We start from the raw sequence: 22159 nt of genomic DNA, 5'->3' as shown, positions 1-22159 counted from the left end.
ACATCCTTCCTGCATCTAGTCTGTCCAGACCTGACAGAATTTTATAGGTTTCGATGAGATCCCCTCTCAATCTTCTAAACTCCAGTGAGTATAAGCCCAATCGACACAATCTCTCCTCATATGTCATTCCTGCCATCCCAGGTATCAGCCTGGTGAATCTTCGCTGCACTCCCTCCATGGCAAGAACATCCTTCCTCAGGTAAGGTGACCAAAACTGCACACAATACTCAAGGTGCGGTCTCACCAAGGCCCTGTACAACTGTAGCAAGACATCCTTGTTCCTGTACTCGAACCCTCTCGCTACGAAGGCCAACATACCATTTGCCTTCTTAACCGCCTGCTGCACCTGCATGCTTACTTTCAGCGACTGGTGCACAATAACACCCAGGTCTCTTTGCACTTCCCCTTCTCCCAATCTATTACCATTCAAATAATAATCTGCCTTCCTGTTTTTGCCACCAAAGTGGATAACCTCACATTTATCCACATTATAGTGCATTTGCCATGTTTCTGCCCAATCACCCAACCTGTCCAAATCGTACTGGAGTTTCACGACATCCTCCTCACAGCTTACCCTCCCACCCAGCTTTGTGTCGTCTGCAAATTTGGAGATATTACATCCAATTCCCTCGTCCAGATCATTAATATATATTGTGAACAGCTGGGGTCCTAGGACCGATCCTTGCGGTACCCCACTAGTCACTGCCTGCCACTCGGAAATCGACCCGTTTATTCCAACTCTTTGCTTTCTGTCCGCCAACCAGTTCTCTATCCAAGTCAATACCTTGCCCCCAATCCCATGTGCCTTAATTTTGCACGCTAATCTCTTATGTGGGACCTTATCGAAAGCCTTCTGAAAGTCCAAATACACCACATCCACTGGTTCTCCCTTATCTATTTTACCAGTTACATCCTCAAAAAATTCCAGTAGATTAGTCAAGCATGATTTACCTTTTGTAAATCCATGTTGACTTTGTCCGTACCTGTCACTGCTTTCCAAGTGCTCTGCTATTACATCTTTTATAATAGACTCCAACATTTTCCCCACTACCGATGTCAGGCTTACCGGTCTATAATTCCCCACTTTTTCTCTATCACCTTTTTTGAATAGTGGGGTAACATTAGCTACCCTCCAATCCATGGGTACCGTTCCAGAGTCTATCGAGTTCTGGAAGATGACCAGCAATGCATCTACTATCTCTAGGGCCACTTCCTTAAGTACCCTGGGATGTAGACCATCAGGCCCTGGGGATTTATCGGCCTTCAGTCCCATCAATTTTCCTAACACCATTTCCCTACAAATACTGATTTCTTTCAGTTCCTCCCTTTCATCAGACCCTATGTTCCCCGACATCTCTGGGAGGTTATTTGTGTCCTCCTTTGTGAAGACAGAACCAAAGTATGTATTTAGTTGGACTGCCATTTCCTTGTTTCCCATTATAAATTCCCCTGATTCTGACTGTAAGGGACCTATGCTTGACTTTACCAATCTTTTTCTCTTCACATATCTATAAAAGCTTTTACAGTCAGTTTTTATGTTCCCTGCTAGCTTACTCTCATATTCTATTTTCCCTTTCTTAATTAATCCCTTTGTCCTCCTTTGTTGACTCCTAAACTGCTCCCAATCCTCAGGATTATTGCTTTTTCTAGCCAATTTATATGTCCTCTCCTTGGATCTTATGCTATCCCTAATTTCCCTTGTTAGCCACGGTTGAGTCACCTTTTTTGTTTTATTTTTATGCCAAACTGGGATGAACAAATTCTGTAGCTCATCCATTCGGTCTTTGAATGTTTGCCATTGCCTATCCACTGTCAACCCTTTGAGTGCCATTCCCCAATCAATCCTACCCAACTCGCTCCTCAGACCATCGTAGTTTCCTTTATTTAAATTGAGGACACCAAGCGGCGGGGAAGGCAATTTAGATGATTAAGAGCTTGTTAATGGGCACTTAAAAACTATTTTAAGCTTACCTTTAGATTTTAAGAGTTTGCCCATGGCTTCCCCGCTGCTCGGAGATCACTTCAGGTGAGCAGGTGGGGAGTTGTGTCAGCATGGGATCATTTCTTAAATTGACAGCTGCAAATGTTCTATAAAAGCTGCCATTTCATAGCCGTTCACTTTCCAAGGTCAGAAACTTGCTTACTGCATTTGGGAGACAGATTGAGCTTTATGCAGGTTGCAAGTGTTTGGAGCAAACTCTGTATCCAGTGTCACCTCATTGGAACAACCTCTCTCACCATTGACAGATTGCTTCTGTCATCTCAACCTCACCTGCCATCTATTCCATCAGCATTGGTGCCCTTGAAAAAATCTCACCTTGGTCCTCAGAATCCCACCACGATCAGCCCCAACACCAGCATCACCGGGCACACCAGCAGCACGAACAACAACACTAACCTTCTCCGCAATCAGCTGGTGCTGCTCAGGACACAGGGCATCAACACCCAAGCACATTGCTGCCTGGGAGGCAAGGGATGGCCTCATCATGGCCAGATTTACTTCACTTGACGCTGCACACCCATATGGCTGCCACATGATGCACCAGATTGGCACTACCCCACACCAACACCATAAAGCATCCCTACAATGCCCGAGCATCACCATTGCAGGGGGGGCGGGGGAGTACCCTTATGTCTCACCATTCACTGCAACTCACTAAACCACTTCTAAAAGGTGCACACAAATCTGTCCAAGAATGCGAAGTGTTGAAAATAAAGATTTCAATGTTTGACAGCACATTAACAGAAACTTAACATGAACATTTGTTAAACATCCAAGTGCCTACCCTTGTGTGTTGTTACTTGGTATGATTGCACTAGGATGAGGGTGAGTGTGATGGGTGGCTAGTGAGATAGAGAAGTGATAATGTAGAGAGAGAGAGAGGGATGGGCGGAGGTGCAAGGTAAGTTGGTGTGAGTAAGGATGTGCAGGATTAGGGTAGGGAAGGCAGAGTGATGGGGATGTGATGAGTGGCACAACAGGATGAGGTTGAGTGTGGCTTTGCAGTAACATTTTGTGATCTACTGAGATCATAGAAAGGTTTGCGCCACCACAGCCTGGTAATCCTAATGACATCTCTGCTTGTGCCCTCCTGTTCAATGTGCAACCAGGCTGCGTTGGTCTCCTGGGGAGGTCTCTTCCGCCCATGGGAAGGGAAGAGAACCTCCTTGCGTGCTGTGACTCCCTCCATAAGCACATGGAGAGAGTCATGGGAGAGCCTGGGTGCAGCCGTGGACCTCTGTGCAGTGCTTGTCAGTGTTTGCAGCACCTCAATGCTGTAGAACACTGACAGCACAACTGTCAAAATTAATTTGCGCATGGTCCCTTTAAGGAAACCAGCTGATGACGCGTCATTAAGTGACGTCAGCAGACCCGCTTCCTTCAATTGGCCGGGAAATGCGCTGGGTGGGCTTAACAAGCCCAATCAATGTAAGATCACTTCGGACAGCGGGCTGGAGCCAGCAGCGGGGTTGCACCCCGCCACCGATCCCAGCCGCACTGGACCCGCGGGAAATCATGGCCATGGACTTTCAGATGGTCTGGGAATATTTTTACATAAATTACTAAAAGTAGCAGCACAAGTTGATAAGCCCATAAAGAGTGCAAACAAAGTACTGTACTAGGGTTCATTTCTAGAGGAATAGAATACAAAAGCAGGGAGAACATGTTAAATTTGCATAGAACCTTGGCTAGACCACACTTGGAGTACTGTGTGCAGTTTTGGTCTCCATACTATAAAAAGAATAGTGAAGCACTGGAGAAAGTGCAGGATAAATTTACAAGTTACTACAATTGAAAGGATGCAACTATCAGAAATATCGAGCTGCTGGTAATGTGGCTGAAAATTGGAGGAGATTCAAACAACGTTTGGAGTTGTATTTATCAGCAATCGGAGCTGACGAGAAAAGTGATAAAAAGAAAGCGTCAGTGTTCTTACATGTCGTGGGTGATGAAGCACTGGAGGTGTATGATAACTTCACATTCGCTGCTGATGGAGACAAAATGAAGCTGGATAAAATAATGGAACAGTTTGAGGCCTACTGCATACCTAAACGTAACGTGACGTTTGAGAGGCACAGATTTTTCACATGTGTACAGAAAACGGGAGAGACTATTGATCAGTATGTGACTGAACTGAAAAACAGAAGCAAAACGTGTGAATTTGGGGGACTGACAGACTCGCTGATAAAAGACAGACTGGTGTGTGGATTCCAGATAATGGTCTAAGGGAAAGACTGCTAAGAGAGCAAAATCTAGACCTGGGAAAAGCCATAGCACTGTGTAGGGCTACAGAGACTGTGAAGTCGCAGGCAAAGGAGCTGTTCAGTGACAGTAGCTGCAACGTGGATGCAGTGAGAAAGAACGGACACAAACCGTTTAACAAAAAGGGCGCCAATGTGAAAAAAGAGGCGTGGCCAGCGAACAAAAATGAAAGGGGCAATCGAAAGTCATGTGGTCGATGCGGTACACAGCATCCACCAAAGAAGTGTCCAGCATATGGTAAAACATGCAATAGTTGCAACAAAAACAACCATTATGCCCGTTGCTGTAAGAACCAAGCGCAACAAAGCAAGGTCCATACAGTAGATGAAAGCGAGATAGAGGAGTTCTAAGTGGATGTTGTGTCTGAAAACAAAAAAGAAAAAAGAGACTGGATGTTGACACTAAAAGTGAATGACATACACATTCCATTTAAATTGGATACTGGAGCACAAGTTAATGTGATATCAGAGACTGATTTTAAGAAAATTAGACCCAGACCAAAGATACATGGAATAAAAGTGAAAGTGACAGGATACTCAGGTACTGATATACCAGTGAAAGGAAAATGCATTGTCAAAGTGACACACAAGGACAGAGAGCACACGCTAGCATTAATCGTGGTGCCAAAGGATGTGCAAGCAATACTAGGTTTAAAAGCCTGTGAGAGACTGAACCTGGTAAAGAGAGTCCTTGTTGTGGAAAGCGAAGGAGAGACAGTCTATGATGAACTCATGAAAGAGTACAACGACCTATTTCAGGGTCTAGGCTGCCTTCCAGGAGAACACACGATCAGAGTAGATAAAAGTATGCCAACGGTCATACATCCATGCAGAAAAGTTCCGTTTGCTCTTTAAAAGCAACTGAAGGCAGAGTTGGACAGGATGGAAAGCCTGAATGTGATTCAGAAGATAGATGAGCCAACTGAGTGGGTGAGTTCCCTCGTCGTTGTGGACAAAAAGAATGGAAAGCTCAGAATTTGCCTGGATCCAAGAGATCTAAACAGAGCAATAAAGAGAGAGCACTTCAAGCTTCCTACACGTGAGGAAATCATGTCACAGTTTGCAAATGCAAAGTATTTCAGCAAGTTAGATGCATCATCAGGATTTTGGCAGATGAAACTGGACGAGGCAAGTTCAAGACTGTGCACGTTCAACAGTCCATTTGGCAGATACAGATTCCTAAGGTTACCATTTGGCATTGCCTCAGCTCCTGAAGTATATCACAAAACTATCCATATGATCTATGAGCACCTGGAGGGAGTTGATACATCAATGGATGACATCATAGTATGGGGAACCACGAGAACTGAGCATGACGAGAGATTGAAAAAAGTGCTGGAAGCAACAAGGAAAACAAACCTGAAGCTGAATAAAGAGAAATGCCAGCTCGGGGTGACAGAACTGACATTCGTGGGAGATATCCTTAGCAGTGAGGGCATCAGACCAGATCCCAGAAAGGTGTCCGCCATTGAGAATATGCCAAAGCCACAATGCAAAAAGGACATGCAGAGGTTTAATGGAATGATCAACTACATGGGTAAATTCATATCCAACCTCTCAGAAAATTGATGTTGAGCTCACTGAAGAGCACGTGGCATGGATTCTGCTTGTGCATTGCAGATAAAGCAACAAGAAAACTGAGCTGCTAACAATAGCTACCAGTCTAGTATTTCATAAGAGTTACTTTATTTTTTATTTTATTTATACAGTGTCAGCTGTGGCTCAGTGGGTAGCACGCTTGTCTCTGAATCAGAAAGTTGTGGGTTTAAGTCCCATTCCAGGGACTTGAGTACATAAATCTAGGCTGACACTTCAGTGCAGTGCTGAAGGAGTGATGCACTATCGGAGCTGCCATCTTTCGGATGAGATGTTAAACCGAGGCTCCGTCTGCTCTCTATTTCGAAGAAGAGCAGGGGAGTTATCCCCGGTGTCCTCGTCAATATTTACCCCTCAATCAACATAACAAAAAATCACATTGCTGTTTGTGGGGCCTTGCTGTGTGCAAATTGACTGCCGCGTTTCCCACATTACAACAGTGACCACACTTCAAAAGTTGACTGTAAAGCATTTTGAGGCATCTGGTGGTCGTGAAAGGCGCTATATAAATGTAAGTTTTTTTTATAGCTGAAGAATGCTACAAATGGGAAGCTGCACATTCACATTTTCAAAATTGATTTTAATGTGGCTCTGCTTTAGCAGCAGGGTACAAGGACTGTATGGCATGTTCCTAACTAATCCTCTTCATGGTCAGGCTGAAGCACCCATTACATATGCTCAGTGAAGATGCAACCAAATCCATATTCTCACAAAAAAGCAGCTGGAATTTGTTCTCTATTGCTAACAAAATATTATATTAGGAAACTAGGTGGGGTTAGAACACTGTAGTATTGCCTCTGGGACCTTGGCTTGAAAATCTCAATCCAGGCTGATGGGATGAAAATCTTCTGTTGCTGCTGGCTATAAAGGTGCTAATTAGAGTGAGGTTTCAAGTCAACCCAATTCCTAATTAGTGCGCCTACCACACCAAAACTGACCAGACTTCATCATTAATTGGCATTGAATTGGAATCCTTCTTCAGAAAGACCGCAAACATTTCTGTTATGGGCACGTTATAGAAAGAAAGACTTGCATTTATATAGCACCTTTCATGACCACCGGATGTCTCAAAGCGCTTTACAGCCAATTAAGTACTTTTGGCGTGTCGTCACTGTTGTAATGTGGGAAATGCGCACAGCAAGCTCCCACAAACAGCAATGTAATAATGACCAGGTAATCTGTTTTTGTTATGTTGGTTGAGGGATAAATATTGGCCAGGACACCGGGGATAACTCCCCTGCTCTTCTTCGAAATAGTGCCATGGGATCTTTTACGTCCACCTGAGGGAGCAGATGGGGCCTCGGTTTAACGTCTCATCTGGAAGTTATGGGCTATCTTAGGTTAGGTTAGAGTCATGGCATTCAGATGCGGCATGGTAGAGGGAAATTTTTACTCTGGATCCCAAGTGGCTAACTGATGTGTTGATTAACTCGTTCAAAAATAGCTAGACAAGTATCTGTTTATAAAAGTAATTTAAGGTTATATGGATAAGTACAGACAGAGATCATCAAATGCTTGATGGAACACGATGGTTCCTGTGCTGCTGGGACTATGGAAATGTCATCTGTGAAAATCAACTGGCCAATATTGGGTAATAGAGATGTGCATGTAGCTAGTTAATGTGGTGTTTTTCTGAACTTTTTTTTTGGATGAGGGGTGAATTTTGCAGAACTTTTCTGCAGGTGATTAACAAGTGGGTTTGAATCCATGATAGGGTAGATTGTACATGGTCTGTGGAAGGAGAGAGGTTGATAAACTAGATGTCCTTTTCTCATCCATACTTTCTTATACTCTTAGTTCATGCTCTTACTGAGCTCAATTTGCTTGATGTTAACAATGGACTTGAAAAGTTAAAGTTTTCCATTTATCGATAGTGATATCCCTGCCCTTAGCAAGTAGAAAGTTCACCATAAAGTAAGTTAAATAACTTTGTTAAGGATATTAATCAGTGACAAAGTAATAAGTGTGCAACACGTTCATGAAGGCTGGGTGAGTTTTAGTGATCTTTCTCCTCAGTATGAGAATTACAGGCATGCATTTCTGCTCATAAGGAGGCAATGTATTGATTCTACACGCATTCTGGAATATTGCAGGCAGTCATCAACAGCTAAGCTTTAATTCACTTGTGTGCATATTCTTTTTATTGTTCATTAGTGAAGCATCATTTGTTGGTGTAATGTCACTCCCATGGAATAAATCCTTTTTACTGTATTTCAAACAAATCTGCTTGAATGTATGTGCATGATGAGCGATTAATGTTGGAAAACTGGATTATGCACGTCAATAAATGGCTCCCCTGTGTAGTCTGGGGTGTTCACTCAACATACACAGGAGCCATTTTGTCAAGGAATGCTTGAGGCTTCAGGCATTTATTGCAAGTGTAGAACTCCCTGACTTTAGGAGGTTAAAAAATAAAATTTAAAAATGTTCTTTTTTGGTTATGTATTAAATAGAACAGAATGAATAGTTCATAGTAAAGCTGTAATTCAATCAGAGGGTTTCAATGATAGTAAATCACATAAGCAAAAATAAGATTAGTCTTGTAATCACTCCCATGTGCCAATTAGTTTTGTACAATATGTGCCTTTTTTTCATTGCTGGCAGAAGGCACCTTGGGGGCTCATCACAGAGGTGCACCTGTGGGTCTGATGTATAATGACAGTCACACTAAAGGATTTAAGATCACGGCCACATAGGATTAGCAGGAAATAGTAGTCATTATAAACTAGAAATTATGTTGATGGTATTAATGGACGAACACTTCAGTTGTTCATTCAAAATTATAGGAGTAGGAGATCCTCTGGTCATTGTATCAAGTTCCTCCCTTTCTAGCAAAATCACACACACATTCTGAAGGAAGACATTCATCTTTTCACTACAAATACCAAACAGAGGAAATCTTCACAAATGCATTTATAATGTTGCTACACAAAATGACCAGAGGAATTTTTAGTCTGCATTCTTCTATAATATGAAAATAATACGATCAGTAAAGATTATAATGAATAAAATAATATGTGACTCTAGCCCAGTATATTTTAAAATTGTGCCAATTTGCACTTTTATATTCAAACTGTAATAAACTGGACTAGTAATCCACAGAACATGAATTCAAATCCCACCATGGCAGTTTGTCAATTTGAATTCAGTTAAAGAAAATCTGGAAAAAATAAGTTGGCACCAGTACAAACGTTACCAAGAAGCTATCAGATTGTTGTAAAAACCCAACTGGTTCACTAATGTCCTTTAGGGAAGGAAACTTGCTGTCCTTACCCAGTCTGGCCTATATGTGACTCCAGTCACATACCAATGTGGTTGACTGTTAACTGCCCTCTGAAGTGGCCTAGCAAGCCATTCAATTGTATCAAATCGCTACAAAAGAATTGCAGCGGTTCAAGAAGGCGGCCCACCATCACCTTCTCGGGGCAACCAAGGATGGGCAATAAATATATTTAAAGAAGAACATTTATGATTTCACTACACATCGCACACAAGAAAATATTTTCTGGTAGAAGACTTTTTAGGTTAACGCTGCATCTAACTCGTGCTATACATGACCTAGGAGTGCTTGATATACAGTGACCGAAATTGGACTTCATTGTGTCCATATTTTGGGTGTGAACTGGGGGCATAAAGGTCCAATTTCACGGGGCTATGTCCCGCACCCCAAGGGCCGATGATATACCTTCAATGCCATTTTGGCTCGGGTGATATTCAGGTGGCCCTGGCAGCTGCTTAAACAGGCTTTAGACTCTCTTGCATATGCTAATGAAGGGCCCGATGCCTGTTTAAGAACCCCTCTTGGAAACAGGCCGGGTTTTTGTTGCCACAGTAGTTCTGCTCCCCCTCTGCCCCGGGACCTAGCTAAGAACCACTGCTGGAGTCACAGCCAGCCCAAGTAGTTGTGAAGCCAACTGGCGAGCTACCTCTGGATGCCTAATTGGTGTCCACAGCTCGGCGGAATTATGCTGTTGAGCCCAAAGGCTCAATTTTGAACAAGCCTTGAGCCTCCGGCTTTTGGTGCGTACAGTGAGCACGCTGACCTACTTGGCCCCCCCCCCCCCAATCGACACCTGGAGCAGGAGCGGAAAAGTGATCCATTCCCTGGCAGTGACATCCCTCCCCTTAATAAGACAAAAAGAAACACCTACTGGTTCCTGGATGGGGGTCTACTACTCTTTTGCTAAATATATTGAAAATATTAGGGCTGATTCACGTACCCACTGACCTTGAGTTTCCATCCATTTAAACTAATGTAAGGAAAGTCAGGGGCTGCGTGCCGACAATTTCTCACCACAGCTCAGAGTGCCACTTCTGACTGGGAATGACCGATTGAGGAATCAACTCTATTGAACCATCTTAACAAATCCAATTTCCTGCTGCTAGTGATAATAGAATTCTGAATTGGAATTCATTTCTCTGCTGTCATCAATATTGAGCTCTCCCAATATTGAGCTCTCTCAATTCTCTACTACTGGAGATCCTAGTTCTGCTGAAGCAAAGTCCAACTCGATAACTTGGCTTTCAGTGTGGAAGGGGCCATCCTGTAGGAAATTTGCACTTTTTTTGCAAATGTGAGCATTTAAAATGCAAATTCCATTTGCTTCTCTGAACAGACGGCATATGTGACGGAAAACAAAATCAACAAGCTGTGATTTGTACGCACAAGGACCATCCTTGAGATGCACTGTGCATGTTGTACCTTAGCTTTTGTCCCACTTACTACTGCCATTTGAACCTTTGAGGGAAGATTTCTCACCAGATTTGCAACTGCAAGGAAGCATCTCACTTGCAGGTATTCACTGCCTTTGTTGAGATAAAAAGTCTAAAGCTTAATATTCATTGTAAAGATGGACAGGTTGTGTGCGCAAGCCACAGGTAAAGTCGAACTTATCAGTATAAAAGTACAATATTTTACCTAGATCTTAAGGATTTTGTGCCAACAAAATTAGATGTGCCCACCCATGAGTGAGAATCCCATGGTCTACCAATTCCTCTGAAACTCTGAAACTTTATTGCGAGAGATACTGGATTCTTTGAATAGGAGTCTAATTTGCTACCAATTAAATTACTAGCCCAAAAAGACCTTAGTATTTATAAAATCTAGTACAGATTATTATCTCAGATGTCATTTTAGAAATAAGAGCAATCTGCAAGTGGATCATTTCACAAAAGTTTAAACAAAGCTTTTGTAGGATCTCCTGACAGCTCAGTGAGTTTTTCCTCAGCTGAGCCACACAGACCAGAGGGTCCCAGATTCAATCTTCGCTTCGTTGATTTCAATAGGGGTAGTGGTGGGATGGAAGGAAGAAGGGAGGGGGTTAAAACCGGTCTCAGCTCCCGCTGGGCTATCGAGGGAAAAAATTCAGCCTTGGTTCCCACTGCTGATTGCTATCCAATTACTCCTGTTGAAGAACTTGGAGAGCGCACATCTGTGGATGTCAGATGAGGACAGGTTGGGCTCCACTGCGATGCCCCTCACAGTGAAATAGTCTGCTAACACTCCCTGTCAAGGCTCACACATGACTAATGATCAGCTGGTGGAGGTACCAAAGGTCTTCTGGTGCCTTTGGAACCATACCCCATAATGGAATGAACGCCTTCAGGAAAGGAAGGAAAAAAAATTGGTGATGAAAAAAAAGTGTTTTTTTTTAAATTGAGCTTCATATGCGATGTCACAGTGGCTCAGTGTCGTTATTGAATAATTAACTCTAATTGTGTGGCCGGAGGTATTATAAATATATTCATTAATGTTTGGAACCATAGAAACCATATGAATGTTAGAAAATTTAATGAGTCTCACAATAAATATTTCAAGAAAAAAATGTCTTTCCCTATTTCTTCCCCAGATGACATACCATTCCATAACAAAGATGATATGCAGCCTCTGCCAATGCCAGTCTATAACCTGATGCAGCAACTTGATTTGGGCTCACTCACCCTCATATTGGGGGTAAAAATCAACTTTGGCAGGAGCACAAAATGGACAACAGTAGATCAGCCGTCCATTGTAAACCTCGCCAGATGGTGTATAACGGGCAGCCGATCTGCTAATGCCTGTGTTGGCCACCTGCTTAAGTTAAATTTTACCCCCATAATGCTCTCCAAAGGGCGTCTCTGAGGTTGGGTACTTGCAGTGAGTGGCACTGATGGAAACCCCCTCCTCCCTTTTTTTCCTTAATTTCCACCTGTAACTCACAATTGTCAGCCTCGCTTACCCACAGAAATAAAAGCCATATTACATGAGAAAGCACTTGGTGTATCAGGAAATTCAGTTAATGTCTTGTGGTCACTAGATCATAAGGTCATAGAATACTTATGGATGAGGAAGGGTATTTGGCCCTTCTAATTCATCCGTCCAGAATAACCCTGCATGCTCTTCATTGCTGCATCTAATTGTTTCTTAAAATGATTCTAGGTTTTCACCTCCCCCACTCTGCCCCGAATTCCATACCAAGTGTAGATTGGTCTCTTCATGAAGAACCTCCTGATATCAGTCTTAAAGTTATCTTTTACTAATTCAAACCTCTGTTCCCTTGTCTGACTCACCCAGTCTAATTTATAGTAGTGTTTTGGATGAACGTTTTCCATACCTCTGTCACATCACTTCTCTGGTGCCTCATTTCCAGGCTAAAAAAACCATCTCTCCAGTTTTTCCTCATAACTCAGACCTGTGAGTCTAGCAGTCAGCCTCATGGCTCTTCTCTGCACTGCATCTAGGGCTTCAATGTCTCCTTTATTTCTAGGCAACCAGAACTGGACACAACACTCAAGGTGTGGCCAGAGCACTGACTTGTATTCTACTATTTTGGCAATGTAGTTCAATATTCGATTGGCTTTGTTGATGTCTGCGCTGCACTAGTTGGACACGTTGAGTGTTGAGTCTACTCAGACTCTTGGGCCTCTTTCAATTTCATCCTTATCTATTTCAGCGCTATTCATAGAAACATAGAAGATAGGAGCAGAAGTAGGCCATTCGGCCCCTTAAGCCTGCTCCACCATTCAATGAGATCATGGCTGATTATCCAAATTCAGTACCCTGTCCCTGCTTTCTCCCCATATCCCTTGATCCCGTTAGCCTTAAGAAATATATCTAACTCCTTCTTGAATATATTTAATGAATTGGCCTCCACTGCCTTCTGTGGTAGAGAATTCCACAGGTTCACCACTCTCTGGGTGAAGAAATTCCTCATCTCTGTCCTAAATGGCTTACCCCTTATCCTTAGACTGTGACCCCTGGTTCTGGACTCCCCGGCCATCGGGAACATCCTTCCTGCATCTAGTCTGTCTAGTCCTGTTAGAATTTTATAAGTTTCAATGAGATCCCCTCTCATTCTTCTAAACTCCAGCGAGTATAAGCCCAATCGGCCCAATCTCTCCTCATATGTCATTCCTGCCATCCCAGGTATCAGTCTGATGAATCTTCGCTGCACTCCTTCCATGGCAAGAACATCCTTCCTCAGATAAGGTGACCAAAACTGCACACAATAACCAAGGTGTGGTCTCACCAAGGCCCTGTACAACTGCAGCAAGACATCCTTATTCCTGTACTCGAACCCTCTCGCTACGAAGGCCAACATACCATTTGCCTTCTTAACCACCTGCATGCTTACCTTCAGCGACTGGTGCACAAGGACACCCAGGTCTCGTTGCACTTCCCCTTCTCCCAATCTATTGCCATTCAGATAATAATCTGCCTTCCTGTTTTTGCCACCAAAGTGGATAACCTCGCATTTATCCACATTATACTGCATCTGCCATGCTTCTGCCCAATCACCCAACCTGTCCAAATCATACTGAAGTTTCTCGGCATCCTCCTCACAGCACACATGCCCACCCAGCTTTGTGTCGTCTGCAAACTTGGAGATATTACATCTAGTTCCCTCGTCTAGATCATTTATATATATTGTGAATAGCTGGGGTCCTAGGACCGATCGCTGCGGTACCCCACTAGTCACTGCCTGCCACTCGGAAAAAGACCCGTTTATTCCAACTCTTTGCTTCCTGTCTGCCAACCAGTTCTCTATCCAAGTCAGTACCTTGCCCCCAATCCCATGTGCCTTAACTTTACACGCTAATCTCTTATGTGGGACCTTATCGAAAGCCTTCTGAAAGTCCAAATACACCACATCCACTGGTTCTCCCTTATCTATTCTGCCAGTTACATCCTCATACATGGAGTATGTATGTTGCGCATTTCTCCTTCCTTTATACAATATTTTACACTTGTCTGCATTAAGTTTCATCTGCCATTGTTTGGCCCACACATATTTTGTTTAAATTATTCTGTAATTTCTGGCCTGTCTCTTTCAATTCCAATTTGCTACCGTCTGCAAATCTGACCAAATTGTATTAACTTTCTGAATCCAATGTTGTAAATTAGAAACAATAGTTGTCACAACACTGAGCCTGGGCACCCCACTCTCATTCACCTCCACGCTGACATTAATCCTTTGACTAGCACCCATTATTTTCCACCCTTCAGGTGTTTTTTTTCTCTTCATTCACAAGTTTTGCCCTGAATTTCCACAGCTTTGAACATAACCAGTAATCTTTCATATGGAACTTTATCAAATGCCTTTTGGAAGTCTAAGGGGGAAGAATTTGGTTGCTTTGCACCTCCCGTTAGTGCCCTAAGAGGGGGGGAAGGCAACTAGCGCCCGGGCGCGGCGCCGCCAACGCCTCCCGCGAAGTTCAGCAGGAGGTTAGCAGCGGCGGTAACCGTTAGCGCGTTGCGGCGTTGCTCCACCGGTGATGACATCATCACCATGCGCAGCGCCCTGCTCACACCCCAGCCGCAATCTTCGGTAGCGCACCCTGACTTACCGCCGGACGCTATGTCCGACGGGATCAGGGGGAGCCTACCTGCAGCCGTGGCGGTGCTAAAGTGCCGGGCAGCCATTTTTGTTGCTGGCCGCCTGCCAGCACCTACCTCCGTTGCCGTCCCTGGCCTCCTGAGCATCCCCCCTCCAGCAGAGTGCTGGCTGCGCTCCATGAGCCCAGCACTTCTCTTGAGTGCCGGGCTCTTTTGCCGGCACACTGATCCCGGTGGCCCAGCTGGGCCCTGGGTTGCGCTGCGCAAGGCCCCTCCCCTTTAAGAAGGGGAGGAAGGCTTGCAATACCACGGCGCGGCGCAGAAGCGCCTCGCTTCCCTCTTGGGGCGCTACTGATGAATTTCGGCCGCGGGGACGCTAATTTTTTCAGAGCGCTAAAAGTAGCGCCCTGGCGAAGTTAGCACCCCAAAGCGGGCGTGACTCAATTTTTGCCCCTAAGAGTTGTAGGGTTTACCGCAGTTGACTTGGGCTGTCACGTTTTGTGGTCAATCTTCCTCTTCTAAAGCCATGTTGACTGCTGTTACTAGCATCTGGATTATACTCAAATTTACTTCTTATAATTGGCTTCTTATTTTACATGGAATTAAAGAAAACTAATAAGTCTATAGTTGTCTGTGTCTGTTTAGTCACCCATTCTGAATATGGGTACCACTATAGCCTGTTTTCAATCTACTGGTACCTTCCCAGTGTTCATTAGCTCTATCATGATGACTGTCAATGCCTAACAAATCCCCTCGTTAGTCTCTCTTAACACTGAGATAAATACAATCTAGCCCTGGGGATTTTCTTGTTTTAAGCACTTTTATCTTATCTACGGCTTCCATCTTATTTTGTTTCAAGCCCATTTTTATCTTTACATTTTCTCGCCTGTTCTCTGACAGTCCTCATGTCTTTGGCCTCTGTAGTTTTTTTTCTTGACTCTCCAGGTCCCTCTGATCAATCTTTTGATGTGTTTCTGCATAATCCTATTTGTCCCAATGAAGCCTTAACCCTTTCTTCCCTGCTAGATTTGTAGAAGTACTTTAAGGGCAAAATTCCCCTCGTTTGCACCTCCGGGGGGAGGCGCTAACGGGGCGCAAATGGCTTCCCCCCCCACATCCCCGGGCGATAACCACGCTTCCCGCCAAATTCCATGGGAGGTTAGCAGTGGCGCTACTGGGTATCTTCCCGATCTTCTGCGCCCAGAGATCACGATGTCATATCTGGGCGCAGCGCCCCGGTAGCTCCTTGGGAGAAAAATTCCCCCGCAGCAGCGCCGGGCGCTGTTAGTCGACTGCTGCAGGGGTCGCGGACAGTGAGACGATAGCAAAATACTGCGGATGCTGGAAATCCGAAGTAACAGCAGAAAATGCTGGAAAAATTCAGCAGGCCAGGCAGCAGGGGTATTCAGTATTTAGGAAGGATCGACAAAAAAGAAAGGGAGGAGGGGTAGCATTGCTAGTAAAAGAGGGGATAAATGCAATTGAAAAGAAGGATATTAACTCAGTTAATACAGAATCTATATGGGTGGAGCTAAGAAATAGCGAGGGGCGAAAAACATTAATAGGAGTGGTATATAGGCCTCCAAATAGTAAAATAGAGGTTAGGGAGGGCATCACGAGGGAAATTAGAGAAGCGTGCAATAAGAGCACAGCTGTCATCATAGGTGACTTTAACTTACATATAGATTGGACTAGCCTAATCAGTAAAAATAATGAGGAGGAGGAATTCCTTGAGTGTTTGAGGGATGGTTATCTGGATCAATATGTCGAGGAACCAACTCGGGAACAGGCTATATTGGACTGGGTACTGTGCAATGAGAAGGGACTAATCAGTAATCTTGTTGTACGGGGACCCTTGGGTCAGAGCGATCATAACATGATCGATTTCTCACTCGAAATGGAGAGCGAAGAAATTGACTCAGAGACTAAGGTCCTGAATTTAAACAAGGGGAATTATGATGCCATGAGACGGGAACTGAGTAGGTCTGATTGGACAACGTTCCTGGGAGGACTGGAGGTAGATAAACAATGGCAAACATTTAAAGATAGAATGACAAAATTGCAAAAATTGTTTATACCAATCTGGCATAAAAGGAAATCTAAAAAGGTGACTCAACCGTGGATAACAGGGGAAATTAGAGACAGCATAAAATCCAAAGATAGGGCGTATAAAATAGCCAAAAAAAGCGCCAGAGCGGAAGATTGGGAACAGTTTAAGATAGAGCAAAGGAGGGCAAAGGGCATGATCAAGAGGGGCAAAATAGCTTACGAAAACAAGCTGGCGGAAAATATAAAAACTAACTCCAAAAGCTTTTATAAATATATCAAAAGGAAAAGACTGGTGAAAACCAAAGTTGGTCCATTGCAGTCAGATACGGGGGAATATATAATGGGAAATAAGGAAATGGCAGATCAACTAAATGCATACTTTGGGTCAGTCTTTACGAAGGAAGACACAAAAAACCTCCCTGGGATATCGGGAAAAATAGGGACATTGGCAAAGGAGGAACTGACGCAAATCAATATCTCTAAGGATATGGTGTTAAGGAAGCTAAAGGGATTGAAGGTGGACAAATCCCCAGGGCCTGATAACATGCATCCTAGGGTACTGAAGGAGGTGGCCCTAGAGATAGCGGATGCACTAAGGATGATTTTTCAGAATTCATTAGACTCGGGAACAGTGCCGATGGATTGGAGGGTAGCTAACGTTACCCCACTATTCAAAAAGGGGGGTAGGGAAAAAGCAGGTAATTACAGACCTGTAAGCCTTACATCAGTTGTGGGCAAAATGCTGGAGTCCATCATTAAGGATGAAATAGCGGAGCACTTAGCAAATGGGGACAGGATAGGACAGAGTCAACATGGATTTACAAAGGGTAAATCGTGCTTGACTAATCTATTGGAATTTTTTGAGGGAGTAACTGGTAGAATAGATGGGGGAGAGCCAGTAGATGTGGTGTACCTGGACTTCCAAAAGGCCTTCGATAAGGTCCCACATAAAAGATTAGCATGGAAAATTGAGGCTCATGGGATAAAGGGGAAAGTTTTGGCGTGGATAGGGAACTGGCTGTCAGATAGAAAACAGAGAGTTGGAATAAACGGCTCATTTTCTGAATGGCAGGCAGTAACAAGTGGGGTACCACAGGGATCTGTCCTGGGCCCCCAGCTGTTCACAATTTACATTAATGACCTGGATCAGGGAGTCGGATGCAGCATTTCCAAATTTGCAGACGACACTAAACTAGGAGGGGGGGTGGGCTCAGAGGAAGAGACCAGGAAGCTCCAGAGCGATTTGGACAGACTGGGCGATTGGGCGGATAAATGGCAGATGCACTATAATGTGGACAAGTGCGAAGTTATCCACCTTGGGTGCAGGAACGGGAGGGCAAATTATTATTTAAATGGCAATAGATTGGGAGAGGGGGAAGTACAGAGAGACCTGGGTGTTCTTGTACACCAGTCACTGAAGGCGAGCATGCAGGTGCAACAGGCGGTCAAGAAGGCAAACGGTATGCTGGCCTTCATAGCAAAAGGGTTAGAATACAGGAACAGGGATACCTTGCTGCAGCTGTACAGGGCACTGGTGAGACCACACCTCGAGTACTGTGTACAGTTTTGGTCGCCTCATCTGAGGAAGGATGTTCTTGCCATGGAGGGGGTGCAGCGGCGATTCACCAGGCTGATACCAGGAATGGCGGGAATGACCTATGAGGAGAGACTATGTAGTTTAGGGATGTACACACTGGAGTTTAGAAGATTGAGAGGGGACCTCATAGAAGTGTATAAAATTCTGACAGGTCTAGACAGACTGGATGCAGAAGGAATGTTTCCCTTGGCGGGTGAGAACAGAACTAGAGGACATAATTTAAGGATAAGGGCTAAACCATTTAGGACAGAGATGAGGGGGAATTTCTTCACTCAGAGAGTGGTGAACCTGTGGAACTCATTGCCACAGAGGGCAGTGTACGCCAGCTCATTAAATATATTTAAGAGGGAATTAGATATATTTCTACGGGCAAAAGGGGTTAAGGGTTACGGAGAGAAGGCGGGGACGGGATACTGAATTAAAGGATCAGCCATGATCTCATCGAATGGCGGAGCAGGCACGAAGGGCCGAATGGCCTACTCCTGCTCCTATCTTCTATGTATCTATGTATCTATGTAGCATCCGTGGAGAGAGAAATAGAGTTAACGTTTCAGGTCGGATGCTGCCTGGCCTGCTGTGTTTGTCCAGCGTTTTTTCCTGTTGTTATCGTGGACAGTGAGGCCGGCCGCTCGCAAGGCACCATTTAGAGGTGTGGTGGCCGGCCGATTTAAAAAAAAAAATCTGAGTGCCGCGATCAGTCAGCCCGGCACTCCTGCACCCTGCTGCTCCAGCAGATGCCAAAAAAAATGCAGAGCTCGCAGTAGGGAGCCCTTCCCTTTAATTGAGGGATGAGCCCCTGCAACGCGGCAGTGCCACGCGTGGCCACACGTGGCGCTGGTGAGCACACCGCCCGGATCGGGACATTCCCCGTCTCTTGCGCTCCAGGAGGCAGGTGATTGGTTTAGTGCTCCACTTCCCTCTTGGGAGCAAAAGATGGGAATTTTGCAAATGTTTGAAAAGGTTAGCGCCTGGCGCCACTCTGCAGGATCACATATTCCAATGTGCGGACACAAATAATAAGTAGATTCATTACCTGTTTTTCTCCACTTGGCTTTCTGTAATGCAGCAGAAGCTCGACGGCTCCAACAACCTCCTTTCGTATCGCATAGAGCAACGCATCTCCCACATACACGCTGAAACTCAGGAGCAGCTCCATGATCTCCAAGTTTTCATTTTCAATCGCGATGAGGAGTGCGCTCCGCCCCAGAGGATCTGTGCAGTTGATATTAATATTAAAGTAGATCTCCGCTTCCTCCAGAGCCTGCTTCACACTGGCAAAGTCCCCCTTTTCCACCGCATTCAGATAAGCCTTTTCCTCCAGCGAGAGCTCATTCTCTGCACGCACTATCTGCAATGGAATCCGGTCTATGTATGGAGAATAGTTGACCTTTTTGTAGTACAGCTGGGCCATTGTTCATTGTGCCACATGGACCCTGTTTTAAAATGAGAATAAGAAAATTCTGGAAGCTTAGCTTAGCTTTTAGAGTAGAACTGATTCAAAATTGATACTTTGAGTGCTAGGAAGCACTTTTATTAAGAGAGCTGAATTAGTTGACCTCATTTGGGGTGTGGGTGGTAGGGGGATGGTGCGGGGGTGGTGGTGGCGGAGCGAGGGCGGGGTGGTGGGGGTGCGGGGGTGGTGGGCAGGGTCGGTGATGAAGGGGTTATGCTACAATTGGCCTTTGGACTCCAAGGCTAAGGAGGGAAAAAAGCAGACAGGATTTTCACTATTACTGACCTTGACCTGTGTGTATGTGGGTGAGGACAGGAGTGGGTTGCCCGTGATGCCCTTCACAGCCAAATAACCTGTCAGCTGTCTAGGCTCATACACGAAGGCTGGTCGCTTGGACAAGCTACCAGAGAATGGCTGGTGCCTATGGAACCACATCAAACATGAGTCAGCACCATAAGGAGAACAGGGAAGAAAATTGGGAAATAAGTGAGAATAAAACCTCACTAGTGGCTGCATCACTTGTCAATTAAGAATCTTTCCCACTCATGGCTCATCATCTTTGATGCCGACTACACTGGAGTTTCTTGGGTAAGTGAGCAGGCGGCATACGGCTGGTGGAAACCTGTACCACTATGAGCGTATCTATGACGTAACTCCCCTATACTGCCAGAAACACTGCAATTGGCTGCCATAGAGGAGAGACTCCATGCCGCTCCCTCCTCTTTGGTTAGGGGGCTGATCCACAAGGTGTTTAAACAAAAATTCTTACTATTTCAGGCATCCAAATGACTTCTCTAGCCTGGACCACCCTAATGGAACCACCTTCTGCACATTTTATTGGGTGATGCGCTGGGTCCTTTATGGGTCAGGGAACTGGGAACGCCCAATGTAGGGAGACCCCTACAAGTAGCTCCACCCTTTATGAGGCCGACCGAGAATTCCCATTTAAGGTTGGGGCCTGGCGTATGGCATCCCCACCTGTAGTGAGCTTAACAAACATCAAGTAAGATTTGAGATTGATGTACGTTGCTTTTCCCACAGAAGTGTGGATATGTAGAACAGACTCCAGATAGAGTAGTTAATACTGTATCAGTTAATTCACTTGAAAGATATTATTGGATGACTATCTGTTTGGGAACAGGATTATAAAGATAAGTGCAGATAGGAAATAATCAAATGCTGGGTGGAACATAATGATTCCTGAGCTACTGAGCCTGTAGAGATTTCATGCCAAGGAAAGGAGCTGGTCAGGATGTATAATGTAGGATGTAGACATGTCCACATTTTGGTTTTTTTTAAAGTTACCTTTTGGGGGAGGAGAATAGGGCAAAGCTTTGCAGAACCTTTGTTTGGGGATGACATGAGTTGGATAGAGTGCAACAGAGAGAATTGCATGTGGTCATTAGAAGGATTCAGCTTGATAGGCTAAATAATTTTTTTTCTTCCATGGTTCATATTCTTACAACCTCTTTCCAGGTCCCACCATGGCAGTCTGTAACCAGGTAAGTAAATGATCGATTTAACTTGACTCTCACCTTCCATTGTTCCTCCCTTCATGAGGAAAAACTACTTGGCTCTGCTCGTTAGTTACCTAGATGAATTTGGTTGACGTTTTGGAACAACTGACACAAGGAATTGCTGCCAAGAAACTGAATTGTGCTACAGCAAACTAGTGCATTAATTCATTGCTATGGACAATTTTTTGGCTTCCCATAAGGGGAAAGGTGCTGTGAGTCATGTCAGGCGTGCTCTCAAACGTGCAGGTGGGTTAAGCTGAGTATTTAAAAGTAATTAGACAGACTATGGCTTGATGCTATTGATAAGACTGTTTGCTAATTGTGTGACAAAGGCATTGCCTATAAAATTGTTTTATATAAACTGTATCAAGGGAAAATACAGGAGGAAAAATGTCATAATAGAGGTTGTGATGCTGTGAGGTGCCACCACACTCCTCTAGCACTCCTTCAACTCACCACATTGAAATGGAATTTTACTTTTCGTTTTCAGTTTCCTCTCACGTTATGTCTTCTTGAACATAAGCCTCTCCAAATGACTACTGTCAAAAATGTCTTATCATTCAGCCCCACTACATTTGCACTAAAGCAACCTGCAAAGACTGGATAACAATTTTTCAAGTAAAGGTTATGATTTGATGGCTAGGTGAAATTAACATTGCCTTATATTTCATCTAATACCTGAAAAAAAAACAAAGCTGAATTGCTACTTAACCCAATATGTACCAGATGGATTGTGTTGCCATCGCTCATTTATAAAAATAAAAAATAGCTGGGAAAGCATTACATTACAAGATAGCACATATTTGGGATTGTGTTACAAGCCAGTAACACATTAAAGGAGCTCAGATGGACTTGGAAGTACTTTATCA

At 44.3% G+C, this 22159-nt stretch overlaps 1 protein-coding gene across 1 annotated transcript in view; it reads right to left on the bottom strand.

Annotated features, from left to right (window-relative positions):
• The window catches only part of LOC147125252 (short transient receptor potential channel 5-like), a 131638-nt gene that overhangs the window by 69607 nt on the left and 39872 nt on the right, over nucleotides 1-22159 (bottom strand). Inside the window, exon 2 of the mRNA XM_085999926.1 lies at nucleotides 19354-19753. Within this exon, the coding sequence (XP_085856052.1) occupies nucleotides 19354-19731 (378 nt within the window). The 5' untranslated portion in view covers nucleotides 19732-19753. The remainder of the gene's footprint in view (nucleotides 1-19353; nucleotides 19754-22159) is intronic.

This window comes from Somniosus microcephalus, chromosome 1, assembly GCF_052327205.1.
Source record: "Somniosus microcephalus isolate GS21.2 chromosome 1, FLI_Smic_1.0, whole genome shotgun sequence".
Classification (NCBI taxonomy): Eukaryota; Metazoa; Chordata; class Chondrichthyes; order Squaliformes; family Somniosidae; genus Somniosus; species Somniosus microcephalus.
This window is presented reverse-complemented; position numbering and strand designations above follow the sequence as displayed.